Source organism: Macrobrachium rosenbergii, chromosome 48 (genome assembly GCF_040412425.1).
Source record: "Macrobrachium rosenbergii isolate ZJJX-2024 chromosome 48, ASM4041242v1, whole genome shotgun sequence".
Lineage (NCBI taxonomy): Eukaryota > Metazoa > Arthropoda > Malacostraca > Decapoda > Palaemonidae > Macrobrachium > Macrobrachium rosenbergii.
In genome coordinates, this window is record NC_089788.1 from 4,491,183 (window position 1) to 4,515,265 (window position 24,083).

Below are 24,083 nucleotides of genomic sequence, written 5' to 3' on the forward strand. Positions count from 1 at the left end.
TACTTATTCATTTGAATTAAGTGAACTTTCCACTTAGACAGTCATAACACTGGGCAAAAAGCACACCTCACCATCAGCCACAATACAATCATCATAACGCTTGCTTTCTTTTAACTGAACCATCAGACTCCCTGTATCTGTGACAGTCAGAGTAGAACTAAGTACACATCTCTTTTTGCAAGGTTTTAGCTGAGGCACCGAGTGAGTTTCTATTTTGCAACTACAACCTTGGGGTTACAGTGCAGTTCAGTGCCTTGTTGAAGGCTAATAAGTCAAAAGCTAAAAGGCTTTCCCTAGAAAGAAATGTCACAGTTTTGGACATGTTAAAAGGGCACAAGATTTTAAACCTATCTTGTCATAGGCAAGAAAGCCCCCAGCCCTTACCCACTGTGATTTACCTTGCCACCAAATGAGGATGTTCAACCTAAATGGGCATTGAATGGTCAATGGCAACTACCTGTCTCTACATAACTTGCATAAGCCTGCATGCTGAGACTATACTGAGATGGCCAGTGGCTTAACAGCTGGTTATTTCTATTGCAACCTAAGCTGCTCAAGCACCAATACCTATAGTCACCTATGAAGACATTCACTCTTGTCATGACATTTTTGAAGGAACCTGGACATCTAAAATATTAACAGAAGGAGTTTCAAATGTATTTTCAACATAAGAAAAAAGTTCTTAATGGGAAAGGAGACAAAACAATGAGCAGCAGCTTTGTCTAGGCGATCTGAACTCCACTAAGTCGCACAGGACAAGTGCAGGATTTAACAATGGTATAACACAGAGGCCAACTCATCCACAAACACCCACAAGCAATGAGGTAGGAATGCAATCCTCAACAGATTACCTTGCCAGTCTTTGATGATGCAAGAACCTTAAGAACTTCACAAGCATCGAATAGTGAAAAGACCTAGTGGCATAACTGACACAATTACCTAAACAATTTACAGATGTTTTATTGGGTTAAACGAAAACAGTCATTTTGAAAATGAGAAGAATTTAGGGTAGTGCTTACCCTTTGCAGTTAAGACCTCTATTCATTGTCACTTTTACCCACTGACAATTTCATTATCACAAGGTACACCAAGAAATTAAGGGATGAATGTAGCTGGCTGTTCTACATAGTAAAGCTACAGCCCACAGAACTCTGTCTCAGAGCAGCAGCCAAAGTTTGCTTAGAGAAATGTACTCAAGGTTCTTCTTACAAGCAAATACCTTGCAATTATTACACTGCATCAAGTACTTTGACTTTTCATTGTACTTAATGTTCCTAGTTACCAATAAATTCCCTCACTTTTCCAGCGCAAAAAAATCATACTTCCTAGTTTTCAAATCACTTGTGTTGCCATCTTTCCTGCTTCTTGGTGTACACGTTTTTTTTTTTTACACATTTAGTCTGGAATGAAAAATATTTCATACCAACATTCACCATGGATAATCAAGGCGATTTAAACTATCATAGTCTTAACAAAATTTAAAACATCAAAACTCAATGGAAATATGCTCAAGTTCGTTGGGTGTAGTTTGTCAAGTCTCTTAAGCAAATAACACACATTCTGGGTAGCTACAGTATTATAAATATGCCACGATGCAAAAGCCAGCTGTTTTTCCATGAGAAATGGTCCTGTCCTGTGTGACACCATTAGTAATTACTACCCTACTTCTAGAACAGTGGTTCTTAACCTTGGGTACCTGTGCCCCCAAGGGGTACGAAACCTTAAACCTGGGTGTATGTGACATGGTAGCCAGCAAGGTTTGTATCACTAATCCTTTTCATATGTTTGTATTTATACTGGATGGGGATACGAGAGAATTTTTTGAGATATCAAGGGCTGTGGGCATTGACAAAAAGTTAAGAGCCACTGTTCCAGAACAATGTACCAGCACACACCCACCCAAAAACACATATACACCACTCAAGATGCTACAGGAGGACCTGCTGGACTTATATGGTGAGTATGAAACCTGTTCTACCTTAGGTCTCCACAATTTTGTGTGTACATAGTTTGAAAGGTCTACAAACCTTTCTAAAATACCTTTTGGTCTCACAAATTTATAATTTGAGAATTCTGGGTTGATACTGCAGTATAGCTGATATAACACAGCATAGTTGATATAACAGTACAGTAACAATGGAAAGTTATATCAGAATAACTGATTCAACTGATAACTACCATAGGAGCAATTCAGGTTATTACATTCTTTAATCTTTTTATATATGCCAAATTGACTTTGGCTTATGAAGCTGTATCATTTTTTAAAATATCCTCAGTCAGTCCACCCTGGCTCTACAGAAGGTAGTTTTACCCCAGTATATAGTAAATCACAAAACTCCAAGCTATCACTCTTAGGAAAAATCTTAAAACTAGTGGCATATTCCACACAAACTGCATGGGTCGTTAAAGAGTTAAAACCACTCTACAAAGTAGACAGTTAGCTTATGACATACACAATGATCTGACCAAAATGCTGGCTAACATTGTTACTAACAATGTATTCATAGGCCTGCTGGAGGTGTTGTGTTGTTTGAAAAGAGAAAAAGTTCTGCCCATACTCGTTGCTTACAGCACAACTAGCTTATAAGATCCAGACCTATTGTGCATAACGTGTAAGCTGTGCATGCATACGCATCTACCATTTACACATTCTTGTGGTCACATATCACGTCATCAAAACGACTCCAAAGTGATCATAATTCAGCTGTCACCTCTTGGTTAGATTCCCGATCATCTTGGTCCACTCTCTTACGTTTAGCAAAGGCAACTTCTAAATCTTCTAGAGATCTTTCCTTCGTCTCTGGTAACCAGAAGAATGTAATGATCGCAAGAATGACATTTGCAAAAGCAAAGAGACACAGCGTCCCTCCTAAGCGTAAGTTCTCCAGCAGCCAGAAGAATACGTAATTGACAATGAACATTAGTAAACAGTAACTAAAGGTAATAATCGATGACCCTACTGAACGAACTGGAGTCGGCAGAAGTTCCCCCATCAGTATCCAAGGGATACCAGCCTGACCAAGGCCAAACGCAGCCACGTATATCAGCAGTCCAGCCAAAGGGACCCAAGAAGCACCAGGGATTTCCATCAACAAGGTAAAACCAATGACGAGCTGAGATGTGCCACAGATGACGGTGCTCCCAATCAGGAATGGTCGTCTGCCAGCCCTGTCCAAGGCAGGAACAGCGATGATGGTTGTGACGACACGGACACACCCGAGCAAGACTGTACAGAGGAAGGCATCCATCTCGACGCCAGCTTGTCGGAACATGTAAACAGAATACGAGAACAAAGCCGTTTGACCGCTGATCTCTCTCAGGGACAGGATGGACAGAACCAGCAAGACTGGAAGGATGTTTTCCCTCTTGCGCAACTCCTGGACCTGTGAGCATGAAAATAAGGTTTTATCAATTGAGCTACTTTCACTGAATAAATATACTGCAAGGTTTCATATAACATTTCGTCCATCACTGAAATATAAAAATGTGGTTGCACTTCAGACAAGATAATTACAATTTCTCCCCGAAAGGCCCTGTCTCTCTTTCTGTCTCTCTATACAGTACTTACTTGTGACCATGCCGAGACCTGAACTTTACTGGTACATGTCAGACGTCTGAGCTCGCTGTTCACATCATCACTTTTTCCACGAAGTCGCTGAAGGGATGCTTTAGCATCATCTATTCTATTCCTCCTCATAAGCCAGTACGGTGACTGTTTAATAAAAAAACGACATTACTACCTCTTCAAGTTTAAACCCATTTTCTCATTTATTTACAAGCTATTCTTAATACTGAGATACATCAATGTGTCGTTTAATATAGTTGCAACCATGAAGCACAAATTGTATTAACAGAGTTACCACAGAATACAAACACAAACGCAGATACCTACCTCTGGTATGAAGATAGCAAGGAAGAACAGAGGAAGAAATGGCACAGCGCACAGAGCAGTCACAACCTCGTACGAAAAGAAGTTGGCAAAGATGTAAATGATGAGGACGCCCACTGAGATGATGAGCTCGGGCAGCGCTGCGACAGCTCCTCGAATTTTGGCTTGGCACAGCTCGGCAATGTAGGCCTGGAAGAAGCTCTTGATGAGGTAGGTGCTGAAGCACAGGCCAATGCGACAGAGGTAGAGGATGCTCAGGAACGACGTGAAGGCCATCAAGAGCCACAGCCCAAAGGTCGGGAACAGGTTTATGAGGAGAAGTCTCTTGGGGCCAAAATACTCCACCATGTGCCCCGAAAGCAAGGAAGTGAACATCCCTACGATTCCTTGGACTGAAACTGGAAGGAAATTTTGTATCATTTTACAAGCATGTGCGTGTACATGTTTTTTACTGAAGCACAGACAGGCATTTCTGTCAGTTATACCTGAAAATAAGGTGTGTTTATGAAACAATCACCCCATCAGCGCCATTTTCCTATTTGACCTTTGACATTTATGTGTGAGCATGATTTCACTCTGCAAATTAAAATCTTCAACCATAACACATGAGTATGCTGAGGGCAAGACTGACATATATACATATGAACAGTCAGGTCAATTACTGGATACTCCCAGATGGTAAACTTGGGCCATAAAATTAAAGCTAACAGTGAACATGACCCCTAGGATATATCAAAACCATCTCTTCATCATGCAGTTCTGACAACACATAAGGCTGGGACTTTCTGAGTCTAGTAGGATTCAGATATTAAAATTAAAAAATAAAAATATTCCAGGTGTTTCTTCATTATCATCCATTGTATCACATCCCCAGCTTTAGAAGTTGGGTGAAAATTTCCTGTCTACAGCCAAGTTCTGGTATTCAAGCAGTGTGCGCCCTCATCTTTTTGACTCTTCCTTTCCTCATTCAAGCCGGGGCTAGACAATGACATTTAGTTGCCGCTTCCATCAGCCTTTTGATCAAAATTTCCTTAACACTTTGGCGGATTCTCTTACCAAGCCACGCCACATCTTGGTCGGTGACGTTGAAGCTTCGAGGGTTCTCTTGAAGTTTCGGCAGCACCACGGGCCAGGCACTTGTAAATCCGGTCAATAGTGTGGAAAAAGCCACAACCAACCCAAACAGTACCTTGGAAAAAGATGATGAAATTGAGTTTGTTATTAAGGAATATGGTCCCTTTACCAATAGCCAAGATGGTGTAGCACTGACGAAACATCTGATCAATATTTATAACATATTGCCTGCCTATCTTTTGGGGGGACTTCAGCAAATTGGTAATAATATTAATCCTGGTCTCTGGTTAAGGTACTGAATACTGGTGAAGAAAATCCAGTTTTCAACCCAAAATATTTCTTCCCAAATTCAAAACAGGCGGTGCGTACCTGTCTTACGACGCTTCCTGTTGAGACGAACTCCTCATCTTTGTCCTCTGTTTCTGGCATGGTGCTTCGAGGATGATAACTTCCAGTTCCTGAATGGAAGATAAGGAATCGTGTGTGTATATAGTATATATATATATATATATATATATATATATATATATATATATATATATATATATATATATGTGTGTGTGTGTGTGTGTGTGTGTGTGTGTGTGTGTGTGTGTGTGAATAGAATAGAATAGAACAGAATAGAATATAGAATTTAGGCTAAAGGCCAAATGCTGAGACCTAAGAGGTTATTCAACGCTGAAAGGGAAACTGACAGTAAGAGGGTTCAAAAGGTGTAACGAGAGGAAAACCTTGCAGTTGCACTATGAAGCAAATGTTAGAGAAGGTGGAAAGTCGGATGAAAGAGAGAGAACATGAACGGAGGTACAGTAAAAGGAATGAAAGACGTTACAGCTGGGGGCCGCAGGGACACTGCAAAGACCCTTAGGTAATGCCTACAGTGCACCACATGAATTGCACTGACGGCGCTACCCCCTATGGGGTTGTGTGTGTGTGTGTGTGTGTGTTTTGCCACATTAGGCCCTTTTTCCTAATAACAGGTAACTCCAGAGATCCTATGAGAGAATCTCAATGGCATTAACTACTAACACTACACAGAATCCTCATCAGAAGTGCATCAGAACCCCCATACTCTCTGCATCATTCTCCTCTATCATGCACGTAAAACCAGGCTTTCTTGATACAATGGTATTTTCTTTCCAATAACTCAACTCCTATCCAGCACTTTCTGGGCCTTCCTCTCCTCTTTCCTCCAGTCATTTTCAAATTACACCCTTCTTTCCACAGACTTATCATCTTCCATTCTTTCCACAAGAACACACCATCTCAAAACACTCTGGGTTATTCTATCACAAACTCAAAACTTTTGACCATTTCCTCTGAATATCTCAACATGTCTCACCCTTTCAGTTTTTCTTATGCCACTTATACGATGTAAATATTTCAACTATTATTCTTTCATTTACATTCAACATCTTCACCTCACTTCCATAAGGGAGAATTGGCTTAACAATCTCTCCATAAACTAACCTTTGCTTCTACAAACACTCCCAAATCTTTCTGACATTCTTTTGCACATACCCTGAGGCCTTCCCCACTTCTCCTAATCTGTGACTTACCTCTTATCTCAGTTTATCATAATCCATTATGTATGCTGTACTCCTAAATACATATCAGAAACTACTACATTCATTCTACTGGTATCCATATTTACATCCATTGTCCCACTGTCCTGGTTTCACCTTTCTCCACATGCAAACATTCAAACTTGCTCTAGTTTCTGCAGTTCTTCTTCATTATCACCAATCAATATTGTGCCATCTGCCACGATTCCATATTCAAACACGACCCATTTTCTTTGCTTTTAGACTTAATGTCCTTTCTCTGACTTCTCACTCTGCTCTATCCATAACAATATACAAGAGTCATGGGTATATAATACTAATATATGATCTGCTTTCTATTTTTGTCAAGTTATATTAAAACCTTTTCGAGGTGAATGCATGCTGCTTACAGTTTTCCCTTTTTCTAAAACTTGTGTTCGACATGTCAGTTTTGTTTACAGTAAGACCAAGAGAGACAAGGTCTACCCAACTGGGAGGAGTCGCCTCGCCCCACCCAGGGTAACTACGTAGCCGATGACGTATCTTAGAGGTACCTATTCATCACAAATTCGCCTGCTGACGCAATAAGGAGGTAGACAAAGCTCCGCCTACATGGGGGATTTGGGGGGGAAGTGAACAGACCTTCTCTATCTCTTGGCCTTGGTTTAAAGTATGTTTTACTGCAGTGTGGATGCACCCATAGAATGTCTGGTTCCAGTGAGGAAAATCTAATTTATAAAATATATGGCCTATGTCAGACGATAGCTATGCAAAAACCCAGGTTTGTCATGTCTTGGAGGTGGGGGTAAGTTGGTTTCTTCTGCTTCTCATCACATTTTACATAAATCATCAGTTGCTCCTGACAGTACAGTACTTAGAACATCATTTTATCTTGAACTCATAATTTATTGGGTGTTTACAGACTGTGTAATCCTATACAGTTTTCCTGGGGATGGTTAAAGTTTTTACGTACGTGGTTCACAATCATACAATTATTTTTTCAATATTTTTAAGAAGATGAAGAACCCTATTCATATGGAACAAGCCCACCATAGGGGCCATCGACTTGAAATTCAAGCTTCCAAAGAATATTATGGTGTTCATTCAAAAGAAGTAACAGAAAGTAATGGGAAATGCAGAAAGAGGAGATCAGTTATTAAAAAAACAGATAAACTAACAAATTCAGAAGAAAATTCAGGGCACATTCTACAAAATATGAGTAAAACAGAAGTAAAGTATCAACGAGCTTTTAAGTACATGGTTCATGATATCCCAAAGAAAATTCTGGACCCACTCCAAAATAACAATAATAAAAAACGTTAAACATGAGGTGAAATACAATTAAAAGTCAATTTAAACTCAACCCACACTCAATGACTACTCCATGAAATCCCAAAGAAAATTCTGGACGCACTCCAGAAAACTAAAGTAAAATAATAAAAAAGGGTTAAACAAGAGATGTACTACAAATAAAAACCAATTTAAACTCACCCCAAAGTAGGCCTATAAGCGACTAGGTAGCTTTGCAGAACTACTCAACCAGGCTTCGAACTTCCGAACACCGGGATCTCTAGGAAATCAGTCTCATAAAAGCCAAAGACAGATAAATCACAAAACTAATACTTATGAGACTTATACACCAATAACTGCACTAGGAAAAACGAGAGAGCCGAATGACCTAACAAAGTTCGTTCACTCTAGGCTACAGTAGAAGTCACGAACGCGGGGGCTGAACGAAGGCTTCAGAACAGGACAGTCGTCGAGCGATGCTTGACAGTAAAAATTGATAAGACACAGAGCGATACAAAAGCACCATTTTATCAGTGTGGGAATATTCGAGAATAGACTGTCTCTATCCACGAGAGCATTATTTCATTATACTACCGAGATCTTCGTAGTGGTGTGATGCAATAATTGCTTTCATATCTCCTTGAGTGACTGGATACCAAAGTTATCTTTGTTTTATCTGAATCTATCTACTTGCATAATATATATATATATATATATATATATATATATATATATATATATATATATATATATACACACACACACACATATATATATACTGTATATATAATACATGTTCCCTCCTTCACACACAGGCGGTCAGAATGTATAAGAATCGCCATGCATTCAACTATTTCTTTAATTTCAAGATCGTCTTCATTCATATTTCCTCAATTTCTGTCTAGTTTTTTCGTAATTTCTCGCAATTTCTCTTAATTTCTCTTAATTTCTCGCAAACACCGTGAGGTACCCACGTCTAGCATTGATAATAATTACCACGGCATCGGCGACCGGCGCATGCGCAGAGAAATGAAGGACGTAAATAAACAGAAACAAAAGATAAATAAATAAATAAATATTCTATTCCCTGCCTAAAAACAAACCAAAATAAGCCGAAATCTTTATAAGCAAAGAAACATTTTAGGTGACGCTTACTTTACCATCTCAACCAGATATACGTTCTTATATAACGGGTTTATTATTAGGGTTCTAGGTCAAACCTGTAACCTTGCCTCTAAGAAACACCACCTTGACACAGATGTCCTCTGAGCGATTTATAACCAAAGTTGCTGGGCCTCAGAAGAGAATCGCACAGCTGGGCATTAATGCCATACAGTTTTTGCTTGTTGGTGGAGGGGAAACTCTCACCGAACCCTGGATTCTTGTCAAGGACTGTTGGTAACAATTTATGTGTATATATATATATATATATATATATATATATATATATATATATATATATATATATATATATATTTATATTTATATACACACACACACACTTGTACATGTACATGCCAAGCACTGGGACAGCTAAGGCAATTCAGCGCTGAAACGGAAATTGACAGTACAAGGTCTGAAAGGTGTAACAGGAGGAAAACCTCAAAGCAGTTGCACTATGAATCAAGCAAGACGGAAGAAAGAGAATGTGAACGGGGTTACAGTAAAAGGAATGAAAGCAGTTGCAGCTAGGGGACGAAGGGACGCTGCAAAGAACCTTAAGTAATGCCTACAGTGCACCACACGAGTTGCACTAACGGCACTACTCCACTAAGGGGTGTTCCTGTGAAGAATACAATAAACGGAACGTCAAATTAAACAAATAACTGCACAGATGTTCACAGGAAACTGTTTAAAAACATTTTTAAAAAATCCCCAGAAATCTTTTACCAAGTAAGGTTCCATTTGTATACTAAGAATTGCGTTAGGTCTAAGACGTAATGGTTTCTCCAGTCAAGTGGCAGGAAGTTACCAATTATGGCTATGTGCCCAACTGTGCAAATCATCACTTTATACCAGTCGAGGTTCATAAGACAGTTTGACCAGAAAAATAACAAGAATCATGACCACAAGAGAAAGTGTTTTTTTATATTGAATTCCAGGTTAAGGAATAATACAAACAGTGGGATGGCTGCACATTTAAAATATTCTGCTGGTAGTGTGTTAGTCAATAAACAAGTAGAAAATGCGCCGAAGTTTCTTCGGCGCAATAGTTTTCTGTACAGCTGATACAGCGTACAATCAAGTCCACCGAAAATGAATCTATCTTTCGGTGGTCTCGGTATAATGCTCTATGAGCCGCGGCCAAATAAACTTTAACCTCAGTCCGGTCGTGGCCTATCCTATTTCACTGCCAGAAGCACGATTATGGCTAACTTCAACCTTAAATAAAATAAAAACTACTGAGGCTAGAGGACTGTAATTTGGTATGTTTGATGATTGGAGGATGGATGATCGACATACCAATTTGCAGCCCTCTAGCCTGAGTAGTTTTTAAGATCTGAGGGCGGACAGAAAAGTGCGGGCAGAATAAAGTGCGGACGGACAGACAAAGCCGGCACAATAGTCTTCTTTTACAGAAAACTAAAATGGAACGCTTCGACTTATTTTTCAGCGCGTTTAAACAATTTTTCACGCAACTTTAAAGTCATTGGTTCACCGGTAACATACACTAAAGGATTTAAACCAAGTATATAAAATAGTGAGTGTCTGTAATTCGAAGACTGATGTAGGAAAAACGATTATGTAGGAACACATAGCAGCCACTACAAAGTTGAAACACTGAGTATTTAAACGTCAAATTTTCTTAATGTGATATTTTGTCCTCGAGATGCCCCAATATCTTTTTCAAGTACATCCAGTTTACTGAAAGGATACGAGGGTCTACTGACATGATTCATTCAGCTGAAAATTTATCCTGGAAAATGACAACATAGCAAACTGTAACAAACACAGCCACATACTCTTCGAGAAAAACTGCATATGTAGACCAATGGGCAACCAATGAGAGTAGGACATAAAAGTTACGCAAGGGTTATCATTTAAAGTTTACACTGCTGTTATATACTTAACGTATGAAATGAAATGGAATATAACCGTTAGGCCAAAGGCCAAGCACTGGGACCTACAAGGTCACTCAGTGCTGGAAGGGAAATTACCAGCAAACGGTCTGAAAGGTTAGGCCTAACAGGAAGAAACCTCGCAACTGCACTATGAATCAATTGATAGGAGAGGGGTGGAAAGTAAGATGGATGAGTATGAACGGAGGTATAGTAAAAGGAATGACAGGGGTTGCAGCTAGTGGCCGAAGGGACGCTGCAAAGAACCTTAAGTTATGCCTACAGTGCACCTCATGAGGTGTGCACTGACGGCACTATCCCCATATACGTGGTCCACGGTCTACTTGAGGTAAACACATGACTCCCACGGTCCATATCCCGGGCGTCTTTATAGTCTCATGCAGTTAAAAGAACGCTCGTAAACCTTAATAACATGGGAGTTATTTCTCTTTCCGCTCTATCGTTTCCCACATTTCAAAAGCAAGAATATTTCCAAAGATTAGAATTGCCACATGTGAAAAAGAAAAGTCATAACAGCCAATAACGACTAACAACACAGATAAATCAACTTGCGAATAAATATAAATGGACCCTCCTTTGCACGTGATGAGAGAAGCCATCGGGGTCATTACTATACAAATATCTGGTAAATTTGACCAATACACACACACATACACGCACATGTATATAGCCTGTGTGTGTGTGTGTGTGTGTGTGTGTGTGTGTGTGTGTGTGTGTGTGTATCCAATAGGCCTAACATGTGGTAGTGGCTCTACAGATAAAAAAAAAAAAGTCAATAGTCGCTACATCGTGCATCCTCTGACAGTACTGGTCTCTTTATTCACGTAAAATGAACAAAAGTATTTAGTACACGATGCTCTGGAAAAGAAGGAACAAGAGAATCATAATCAAGACTCAAGCGGCTCGGAACTGTGACTAACTTCTTCTTCTTCGGTTTTCGTGATGCGGGTCTTCTGTTGACATTCGGTTTGAGCAATCAAGGGCACCGAAATAACCTCTTATTTGTTCGTTCATTTACATACATTCATTATTTACTTTTTCGTCTGTTTGCTCATTTTGTCACGTGTGATTTTCTTCCTGTTTTCTCTTGTGTCCCTTTTAAGGATAACTAAAAAACTTGCTGACTCCAGTTGAGATTCTTTAAGCGAAAGATGTGATTTCATGTTACGCTCAACAGCTAATATATAATAATAATAATAATGTTTTTCACAATACTCACTGGAAATCTAACACTTTTTACAGATACTTCATCACACAAAATTTAGAGCAACCCTTTACTTACGTTTAAACACACACAGGCATCTGCAAAATCACACAACACACACACTATATATATATATATATATATATATATATATATATATATATATATATATATATATATATATATATATATATATATATATATAAACTTGGGTATACACAAACCAACCCTGTCATGCATTATTTAACTGAATCAAGTGTCAAGTTATCTTGAAAGTATGAATTCTAACTGTTGACAAATCTGCTTGATAAATAGCTTTAAAAGACAGGAGCAATCTAGCTAAATTGGCAAACAGTTAGAAACAATGTAACGGTCGGTGCAAAATTTTTCGTATGACTAAAGAATATATTTTTTGTATTTATTCATTTAATTTCATAGAATACTACAGAATTAATAACCGTTTTTCTAGAGTTTAATCTGGTATTTAACGCACAGTTGTATACCTATATTCTAAAGATATATAACTCGATGAATTAAAAACTTCTTGAATCATACAAAAACATCTTCCATTCGCGATACAATGAAGCTTCCATTCACGATACAATGCATGAGAACAAAACGAACTATGAATAATGTTTTCTTCATCATTTAGGCTGATTGTGTTCGATTCTGACAAATTCCTACGGCCCTCTTAAGATAATTCATTCAAACAAACTTCTCTACTGAGCATCCATCCCACTAGATACTACCCCGTGGGAACAATTAGCTGATAAACAAAGTCTAATCGTAACGCATTAAAACGTCACGACATTTGTAGGTGCGCTAATGGAAGAAATCAAGGGCGTGATATCTACAATATCTTCAGTTGCCTACCGATTGGGGAGCTGTGACGTCACGGCCGACAGGTGTCTCCTTCCCAGAGGGACGCTATTCAGGAGCAGCGCTCATGCTCGGAGTGAGTTACTTGTTCCCTCCACTGTTGCTTACTTAGGAGTAAATCACCTAATGGAGCTGGGAGCGAGCTCTCTTGCCAGCTCCTTCTGCGAGGTTATCAGCATCATCATCATCGTCATCACATCCCGGAAGAAGAAGAGTTGCCATGTTTTAACGTTCCAAAACATTTCATTTTACCCTGCGTTTCTTTTGGGTAATTTTAGTCTGTCTGGTATTATACGGTTTTACCTTTCCCTGACGTTATCAGATTGTGAAGCGTCTCTTTTGTAAAACGTCTTATTTTGCGAAATATTCGTATGATGTGAAGACCAATTACTTTTCATTACTTCTCGCGATATCTCTATACAGTCCAGCTTCTTATTATACGCCTATCAGCTTTAAATTTGTCGATTCAGCGCAGAAAACTCAATGATGTCGATAGTATTCACGAAATCATAGCTCCCTCAAAATTACTTTATCTTTTGTTATCAAGGATAACCATTTGATATAGGACCTGGCTTTCCAGACAGACACTCAGACCAGTTAGACATGCACTGGAGAATTTGGGTAATTTCGCCCACCTTTAATGTATTCATAAAGCAACTTTGGGTCAGGTCAGTACGTGAATGAGTGACTACCAGGTGATACGGTATGTCGTCAGCACGTGAACCCTTTTAACCAAGGTCTAAAGACCTTGCTTTTAACAATGCTGGGCCGGGCAGCATTTTCCCTAGATGTAACCGAGTTCCGGGACCTTTCCCTGAAAAAAGAGGGACGCCATATCTCGAAAACTAAACACAGATTTTCTTGAAAATAATCTCACTATGTTTCCCACACCCAAATTACTAAAAAGATTAATCTAACCTAACCTAACCTAACCTAACCTGGGGCATGGCAAAAAAAAAAAAACCGGGCTGGTGCAATACTAGCATACATCTCTGGAATTTGCGGCCGGGAAAGGTACCAGCAGCCTCATTTCAGAATCCCATGATGTTGGCTGCTTCCACTAAGGGCATTGGGGAACAATTTAAATAATACACACACACACACATATATATACATCTATATATATTACCTCCTCTCACTTCTTCCTAATGAACACCATATTCTTTGGAAGCTTGAATTTCACGTCAGTGGCTCTTGTGGGCTTGTTTCAATTAGTAGGTTTCATCTTCTGAATAATATATAAATATATACTGTTTGTAAAAGCTCCTACATGTGAGAATAAACTTTATCTGGTTGGATACTGAACACAACGAGGTTGTTTTGTACTGTAGTTGGCTTCTGGTCACCCTTGGGCAAGGTGTGCAAACCGCAAGGCTTCCTTCCTTGCTAAGTCGCAGCCCAGTCTGCCTTTGCAAGACCTATTTACACAGACCAAAGGCTAACGAACCAGCCATCATCTTCCCAAAAGTATTTTGGAAACGTTTGGTGATATTAAAAGATTCTCAAATCTGCCCTGACAAAAACTACACTGGTAGCTCACCTATTTGGCTATCTTCCTTTGGCCTAACTGATTCCACCTAAAACAGTTCGATAGCCCTTAGCAACTACCAGTCTTCATGGGTCTTGTCTTGGCAAGACCAAAGACTTCAGTGTGATGGTCACTGGTCTGGGAGTGACAATAATGACCATTAAAACCCCGTTTAGACTCATACTTCACTGAGGTCCAAGAACAACCTTCATTGCTACACCCACTTTGCTAATCCATTATCCTTTCAAGATTATTTGGTGCGTCAAAATTCTCAACTGCATACAGAATTTAGGCCAAAGGCCAAGCACTGGGACCTGTGGGCCCATTCAGCGCTCAAACGGAAATTGACAGTAAAAGGTTTGAAAGGTGTAACAGGAGGAAAACCTCGCAGCTGCACGATGAATCAACTGTTAGGAGAGGGTGGAAAGTAAGATGGATGAAAGAGAATATGAAAGGAGGTACGGTAAAAGGAACGAAAGGGGTTGTAGCTAGGGGCCGAAGGCACGCTGCAAAGAACCTTAAGTAATGCCTACAGTGCACCTCATGAGGTGACGGCACTAAGTGGGGTCAAAATTCTGATACCAATAACAGGTTGCACATTTGCAGTTTCATTAGCATTCAATTTCATGCCTTCAAATAGACCAAAACTGCCAAGACTTCAGTGCAATTTTGGTGCTAAGATTTTACAAGAACAAAACCATAGTTACTGAACTTAATGGCCACGGGAAAAACAAAAAATTGCCTGAAGCCGCAGCCTGTCTTCAAGAGGCAAGATTTAGACCAAACCTGTCACCCTTCAGGTCTATATGAAATAAATTTCTCTTACATCACTTCATGTATTTTTCAGCCTACCTTCTACACCATTATGTCCTAAGGGCCTAACTTCTTCTGTCAGTCCACAGCACTGAATCTGTCAACCCATTACATATATATTACAATGAAACTGGTGCTATCATAAAGACACTAACCCATATAATTCCCCAAACTCTCTGATAACTTTGAACTAACAGGTCTTGATAAATAACTGATTCAGAATCCTCTTCCTTGCCTAAACCACACTGCCCGGAGCCAGCTCAAATCCATTGTCACTTCAGTTCAAGCTTTTGAATGTTGGTTTCAAACCAAGACACTGCAAAATGATCACGTTACAGAGCCAGTGATTTTCGTCGGCCAGGAGAAAACCCGCAACATCTCAGTGGCATGCCAGACACTGTCTTATACCAGCGGACCAATATTAAGATGATACTCTGGAAATATTTTATATTTTGAAACTATATGTGACAAACAAGTTTATCCCATAGCAGAAAGAGTACTCTTCTAATTGTATTTTCCCAAATGTAACCACAAGCTCAGTTTAGATATTCGAAAAAAATAATCCAATAGCTTGTCCTCATACTTCTTACATTCCTTCTGTCAATCTATCCTTATTCATAAATCTATTACTTTCATTCATTCCTTTACAACAATATTATCCTCTATGCTATTAATTTTGCTGCTGAGGCCAGTATACATGATCCACACAACTTTACTGTTTATGGTCTGATAAGAAATGATCAAATTTCATAACTGTTTGTGATAAATAACTGATAGTGGAGTGTCTTGTGTGTGTACACCACACTGCCTGGAGCCAGCTCAAATCCATTGTAATTACTAATTCAAGCTTTCCGTGATCTAGGAATATTTTGTTTGACCTCCATGTCTTTAGACCACAACTGCAGCAGTAATGATATATACGCCTAAATGATATATATATATATATATATATATATATATATATATATATATATATATATATACATAATATAAGGAGCCCTTAAAAAACCGAAAGGGCAGAAAGTTGTAGCTATATTTCGGAGACACTATCTCTCTCCCCGTTGAAGAAGACAGACACAGTGTCTCCGAAATATAGCTATAACTTTTTGGTGTTTTTTTGATCCTTCTTTTATGGATTTCCTTCTATATTAGATATATTTCCATTTTAACAGAAAATATTTCATATATATATACATACATGTATATATACACATTTTTATCTATATACATAAGTAAATGGCAGGGAATTAAGTTACAACAGCGATTTTCAAGTGCCTAGTGTCTACCAGATCGTCAATTCCTATCAAAACAAGTAACGTTAAAATCGTCTTGGTAAGGATCAAAGCTACGAATTCAAACGAACGGTGTTCAGTCAGCTAGTCTAATGCAGACCATAAGATGACAACAGTGATATAGGCCTAAAGCTTATTATTATTATTATTATTATTATTATTATTATTATTATTATTATTATTATTATTATTATTATTATTATTATTATTATTATTATTATTATTATTATTATTATTATTATTATTATTATTATTCTGATTATTATTAGGATGAAACCTAGTCATATGGAACAAGCCCACCACAGTGACCACTGACTTGAAATTCAAGCTTCCAAAAAATATTATGGTGTTCATTAGGAATTAGTAAGCGGTAAAAGGAAATACAGAAAGAAAAGACACAACTTATTAAAAAATGAATAAAATTAATTAATAAATTAACAAACAGATAAAAATGTATTAGATATCAACATCAAGAAACCTGCCAGAATTCCTAATCTAAAAAACTGTGAAGCGCTCGAAAACCGACTGTGCTACCGATGACGACGAACTATATAGAACTGTATAGTGTGACTTTAGCAGCGCCGAATAAAACCCGATATAAAATAAAATAAAACAGAATATATAGAATTTAGGCCAAAGGCCTAGCGCTGGGACCTATGAGCTCATTCAGCGCTGAGACGGATACTGACAGTAAAGAGGTTTGAAAGGTTTGAACAGGATGAAAACCTCTCAGTTGCACTATGAATCGATTGCTTCTTAAGAGAGGGTGAAAATAAGATGGAAGAAAGAGAATATACAAAAGAGACTATGTAAAGAATAAGAAAGGGGAACCCAAAACAAAAGAAGGCTCAAACGGCGGCCAGTAAAGTGAAAGGGTTTTTAAACCACAAACGTCAACAATGAGTTAGGCTGGTTACTAGGAGAGGGAAGGACGGTTGGAGAAGAGTATTATATAATGGTGAAATTAAGGTCAATGAGATGCCTTATGATAATGTGATGAAAATTAATATTATAACCTTACAGCCTTGACACAGGACTGGAACTAATAAAATGATTCGAGACTGTTTAATATGATGACGTATTATTCTGAAATGACTAACAAAATCCTCTCTAAACGACAAGAGATTTGTCAGTTAGAAAAAACAATTAAAAAATGCGCTGACGTTTGCTGAAGTTTCTTCGGCGCCATCGAATTTTCTGTACAACGCATAATCAAGGCCACCGAAAATAGGTCAATCTTTAGATGGTCTCGGTATAATGTTGTATGAACCGCGGCCCATGAAACTCTCAGCCGGCAGCCGTTGCTTTGTGGTGGCCGATTATTGTTGCGTTGTCTTTAGGTGGTCTCGATATAATGCATGAGCCGCGGCCAATGAAACTCTCATTAAGGCGATTAACTTTAACCTTAAATAACATAAAAACGACTGAGGCTAGAGGGATGCAATTTGGTATGTTTGATGATTGGAGGGGGATGATCAACATACCAATCTGCAGCCCTCTAGCGTCAGTAGTTTTTAAGATGTGAGGGCGGACAGAAAAAGTGCAGACAGAAAAAAGTGCGGACGGGTAGACAAAGGTCAGTCAGCAATATAGAATAACTCACAAATGTAATATAGGTCAATAAAGATCTCACAACTCTAGCTAGGCCTACAAACCGCACGTTATTTGCGTGATTATCAACATTCCTCAGACTGTCTCTCTCGGTAACTGCGACGACCCTTCTGCTAAGATTTGGTATTCACTCCATGCTTCCGTTTTCCACCCTTTAAAAGTCTAAGGCCCTTTCGCTTTCCTGGTTATTATGAATTTAAGTTCTCCTACTTTCTGTGAATTTCTCTTGCTTGTTTCGAACGGGTTTGGGCAAGATAAAGGATATATATATATATATATTTTATATATATATATATATATATATATATATATATATATATATATATATATATAGCTGCATATTTTAATTAACAAAGAGACGCTCTTTTATACACTTTCATTCCCTCTCAAAACCATTCTGCAATAGCCTGAACATCTGAAGAAATATACTAACAAGCTGCTTCGATATATATAGTTTACATATAACGTCAATTCACAAGAAATTATAGACGCACAGCCTTTTATTTACTCCGATATATCCTAACAGTTCAGAAAAGAGACATTCACTTATATTTCTGAACGTGGACATTATTTAACAGCTCTGACTTTCATCATTCATTTATCTGGCTTTGAATGAAAGCAAGATCAAAATAGGTTTACATTTCAATTATTAGTTTGACTAATACTACTACCTACTCACACGCAAATTCATAACAATGCACTCAAGAATCAATTAGACTGGTACTACAACAGGACATTTCGATACTGAGAGCACACTTTTAGATTAAAAAGGAAGACTCCAAAACACCATTTCGACTCGCTCTATCATACGGACATCAAGTAAATAGCATGATGAGGGGTAATATAATAAAATTTGCCGATTAAAAAATACGACACATTAATTCAGATGACATTCCATCGCAAGGTCTAGGGAGTATAATATCTAGACCTTGTTCCGCCGCGTCACTTTCTACACGGAGCACAGGACAGTGTACGATAATAGTCACCCAGCTTAGAAATGACAAACATCGCCATACACTCGTTGTGAGAAATAATTAATGAAAAAAACTGTTTATTTATCACAATAACCTTCACGTCACTTTTGTTATGGTTGCTACTGACGCTACTTCTTTTATCAACGTTGCTCTTACTATTCTTGTTTTCACCAACTGTTTGGTTTTCAATTGTTTCCTTAGCTTTTAAAATTAAGATCTTACAACCACAAAAAAAAAAAAACTCGTACAATTTTCAGGGAAGGTTTATGTTAGGTTTGGAATGGAATATAGAATTTAGGCCAAAGGCCAAGCACTGGGACCTATGAGGTCATTCAGCGCTGAAACGGAAACTGACAGTAAAAGGTCTGAAAGGCGTAACAGGAGGAAAACCTCGCACTTGCACTATGAATCATTGCTGGGAGAGGGTGGAAAGTAAGACGGAAGAAAGCGAATATGAAAGGAGGTACAGCAAAAGGAACGAAAGGACCAACACTGGTCAAGCACTTCCTCTCCCCAGAGGACATGTCCTACAAATATTCCAGTTTTCCTTTTTGAAAGTCCTCCTTTCACTATCAAATTATATATTTCTGTTATTGCTTCTTGAGTATTTTCTATTTCCCATCAGTTCTGACACTTGTCTTAACAAATTCTTTGTTAAATCTACATTATATTCTTAATTTTGTCTTAAACCAAGTACTGATCACATATACCTCCTACTGTTGTTGTTCTCGCCAATACATCACCCAACCTACTTTATCATCTATTCTTAAGTACACTATAATCTAAAAAAAAAAAATGCTTAAAGCGTACATATAACAATTCTTTGTGCTTCTTTTGAAACCACTCACTTCCAGTAATCAATCCCAATTCAGAACACCATTCTACAAGAATCACTCTAGTCTCAATTCACTTCAAATGTCCCAACTTTGTCAACTTTTCCTGTACCTTTCCATTTAAATCTACCAGCACGACCCCTCCACATTCCCTATAAAACTTTTTCATCCTCTTTTTCCCAAAGTTTGAACCATATCCTCACTATGGTCATCTTGTAATTCAGAACACGATTCTACAAGAATCACTCTAGTCTCAGTTCACTTCAAATGTCCCAACTCTGTCAGCTTATACTGTACCTTTCCGTTTAAATCTACCAGCACGACCACCCTTCACATTCCCTATAAAATTTTTCATCTTCTTTTTCCCAAAGTTTGAACCATATCCTCAAGAGCCATTTTGTATCCTGCTACCCTCAGTTTCATTTACACAACTGCTGAAACCAAAAACTTGTACCCTTCCAAGTGTCCTCTAGGAGCCATGGAGAAATCCCAAGGGGGGAAAAGACGTAACGTGAAATATTCATTTATATAAAAACGGGCAGAATCAAAGTTCCATTTTGCAATAGTGATGGATAACATCAAGCATCGCAAATGAATGATAAAATGAGTGATAAAAGTGTAGGAAGGTGAGACGTGAAAATCAATAAAACAAAATTACACCATCGGGTGACAACAGCGTATGCAGGAAAACCCAAATTCCAGATCTATTGTATTACAAATAATTAAGTAAATATGGTAAAACGCACTGCTAAACGGTCATTTTACTGTTTCGTAGGTAAAACATCATCATAAACCTACAGTCCCGCAAACGTAATTAGTGACGTGGCACCCACTGTTTGTACATACATCCCTGAACTGCTGCTGAACTGTGTAAACACCGTCACTAACCCTGAGATGCTACTACTAAACGTTTTAAAATCCTAATTATATCCACCATTTTGGTTTGTTTTTGTCTGAATGTCTGCAAACATAATTATGCTAAGAGTTAGTAGTGGATCTTTATAAAAGGTGGATCTCATGATTGGCAACAGTGACTGGACTTGGGAAGAGGAATGTAACTTTTGAGGAATGGGAACTTCGGGATGTATGTACTGCTCAGCCTAATTTAATGTGTTCTAGACTCATACACTGCTACACCAACTACCCCACTACAGTAGAGTCCATTAGCATTTCGCATTTACCACCACCAATGTCATTCAAGAGATCGTGTTCTCAGACAATACGAAACTGCTTCGGTCTGTGATTTTTTTTCTGAAAGCTGGCTGATTACCAGATAAGATGCTGTTCCTTTTATCTCCCCTGCTCCTCAAAACCGGTTTTACACGTGCCACTTTCTCACTGCCTGGGTGCGAGTATGATTCTAGACCTATCTCCATTGTCGTTTGTTGTGACATAAAATTCATGAAAATTCTCAGCCGTTTCAATCCCGGAATTTGAAAATGAGTTGTTTACGTTTATTATTTGTTTATAAGCTTCCTCATATTCGATGTGTTAATTTATGATACTGGTCATTTCATTTTAATTACACAGCCTGGGCACAAAGATTACAACAGCCAATTACAATGATCTTACAATGATCTTGGAATCTCTCAAAATACAAACGCAATGGCCTTTAACATTACAAGTTCAGACTCGTTATGTCGACATTTCAGGGCCCTCCAGATTTGTCGACATATCAGATGTCAACATATACAGTCACGTATAGCCATGTGAAACAACACAACAGCGAACTTCGCCGTCTGCTTATGTCTAGGCAATGTTTTAGTACACTGTCCTATCTATTCATCTATTCGATATCATTTTTTTTTTTTTTTTTTTTTGCAAAACTAGAACCTAATCTGGAAGGTAAACCCCAAAAAAATTTCAGCCAAAAATGATGCAAACGCAAGTGGGTTGTTACGAATAACAAAATTAGCACAAAACTACAGCATATAAATGTAAACAGAATGAAATAAAGAATAAATTTGAAACAAAAATAAAAAATAAAGAGAAAATGGGTAAAAATAATTGATAAACAGTGTTCAACAGTACCCAATTCAAGTGCTATAAAAAGGGAGGGCGGGTGATGAAACTACAACAGTTGAACTGTTCCATTTGTCAACAGTGACTATATGTACCACCAACCAACGTCAGTGCATTCAGTCATGTCATGTTCTTAGACACCTGCCTGTGCATTGTCACGTTGTCTGGGTACACACCACCGCGCTGTGCATGTAGTTTTTTTTTCTACACTTCCCGGCTGTGCACACTTATTTGTCTCTAACAGCACTTCCAGTTATGCACATGGTAATTTTTGCCCAGGCACCTCCCTGCTAAGCCCATTCATCTTTTATCCGGACACACCTCCCAACTTCGAACACAGCCATTTTTGTCTGGACAAACGCCTGGCTGTGCATAAAGTCATTTCTGTTCAAGGACACCTCCCAGTGATGTACATAAGATATTTTTGTCTGGATATACCTCACATCTGTGCACACGAGTCATTTTTGTCTAAAACACACCATCAGATTAGCTCAGGGGAGATTAGGTTAGAAGCATCAATGTATTTCATTTTTATGATTTAGGTTACTCGCTAGGATGGATTTGAGTAACCCAGTGAGCCAGATTGGGAAAAGGTTTAGGATGCATCCCTGTGTTTCGCTATGATTTACAGTACTTTGGGTGGGGTTGGGGGCAAATCACCCCTCTAAGACCAGATAGAAAGAAACATCCAGGGTTAGTTTAGGAATGGATGCATCCCTGACATTTCACACAATAATTTAAGGTACGCTAGGTCTGGTAAGGTTGAGGGTTCAGGGAGCAAAACCAACCTTTAAGCAGGTCGGACCTGAGTAACCTCGTATCTTCGAAATTTGTTTGGAGGTGGTTGATGGGGGCAGCTGTTGTTACATATCACATTTTTCAAACGGATTGGGTCAACGTATTCCAACTATCCCTGTTCGCTAGGTCCAAAAATTCCTCACGAAATCGAATTCATGATTCTTGTAAAAATAAAAAAAATTTCAGAAGTTTGCACCGTGAAATAGCCTAGCATGAGTTGCATTTTCGTTGTACAATAATGTCCGTGGAAACTCATTTAAATACGTAACGCTTTTGAACTTCATTAACCATGTCTGCCTAAACTTATGAAATAAAATGTCCTAAAACTGAAGTGTCAATTAGAATGACGTAATTTATATACTCACTTTATGGCAGCAGAAGTACACACACAAGAAGCCAAGTCCAACTTGAAGTTGTCAGCCATCGCCAGTTCCAATAAATTAGAAGAAACCAAAAACTTTCACAGGAAATCCTCACTGTTATGGAAAGCACCGAAGAAAAGGTACAACGGTAACGCTCAAGTAAGACGAACATGAAGAACCAAGCCTTAACAAATCAGTAATCACAAATCCACTGGAAAACGGTGCACTGATTTCCGCCGAGAGATGGCGCTGTAGACTTTGACTGGCTACTTACTGCAAAGTTTCATTTGATTGTATTTTTTCACTGTCACTGTTCAATTAATTATTAGCAGTGTCTTGTTTGTTATTAAATTTTAATTTAGTAGTTTATTGCCAAGGTAATTTCATCTTGTCACAGTTATATTGTGTGATAGACCTACTAAGGTCTTCCTTGGAGTTCCTCCATAGCTTCGGAATGAGAGGAATGATGTGAAACGGAGGAAGCTCTCTCTCTCTCTCTCTCTCTCTCTCTCTCTCTATATATATATATATATATATATATATATATATATATATATATATATATATATATATATATATATATATATATATATATACATAGATAAACGGTTAAGATCTTTCGAATCAGACGATGATTTTAAAACCCAATGGAAAATTACTTTTCAGTCAATGGGTATGATTTGAACAGTGACAGAGATAACGAGAGAACACTACTAGATTCTCCATACAAATATCATGATTTAAATATCATCACCTTTAACTGTCATTATGAATGGTAAATATAAAATTTGAGATATCCACATGGTGTTATTTATTGTAAGCTTCAGGGATAAATGGAAAAAGTATAATATCCGAAAGAAAAATACATTAAAATGAAGCAAATATAAGTC

The 24,083-nt window shown here is 38.2% G+C and overlaps 1 protein-coding gene across 3 annotated transcripts; it reads right to left on the reverse strand.

The window, feature by feature from the left end:
• Nucleotides 1–940: 940 nt before the first annotated feature.
• On the reverse strand, nucleotides 941–23,658 carry LOC136831192 (facilitated trehalose transporter Tret1-like). 3 transcript variants are annotated; one of them, XM_067091178.1, is made up of 6 exons: nucleotides 12,955–13,125; nucleotides 5,333–5,421; nucleotides 4,946–5,078; nucleotides 3,893–4,287; nucleotides 3,569–3,712; nucleotides 941–3,383 (listed from the first exon to the last, which is right to left on the reverse strand). In XM_067091178.1, exons 2-6 carry the CDS (start codon nucleotides 5,390–5,392, stop codon nucleotides 2,694–2,696), a joined length of 1,422 nt encoding a protein of 473 aa, XP_066947279.1. In that variant the 5' UTR covers nucleotides 5,393–5,421; nucleotides 12,955–13,125; the 3' UTR covers nucleotides 941–2,693. The 3 variants fall into 3 exon arrangements, with proteins under 3 accessions (XP_066947279.1, XP_066947278.1, XP_066947280.1); XM_067091177.1 differs by lacking the exon at nucleotides 12,955–13,125 and adding an exon at nucleotides 7,999–8,291; XM_067091179.1 differs by lacking the exon at nucleotides 12,955–13,125 and adding an exon at nucleotides 23,197–23,658 and having other exon boundaries at nucleotides 1,466–3,383.
• Between the last annotated feature and the right edge of the window lie 425 nt (nucleotides 23,659–24,083).

Excerpts from the sequence above, each read along its gene's own strand:
- LOC136831192 (XM_067091178.1), bottom strand. The coding sequence starts at position 5,392 with ATGCCAGAAACAGAGGACAAAGATGAGGAGTTCGTCTCAACAGGAAGC. Across the intron at positions 4,288-4,945 it reads CCAAGATGTGGCGTGGCTTG|TTTCAGTCCAAGGAATCGTA; the intron begins GTAAGAGAATCC and ends ATTTCCTTCCAG. Across the intron at positions 3,384-3,568 it reads AGGTCTCGGCATGGTCACAA|GTCCAGGAGTTGCGCAAGAG; the intron begins GTAAGTACTGTA and ends TCATGCTCACAG.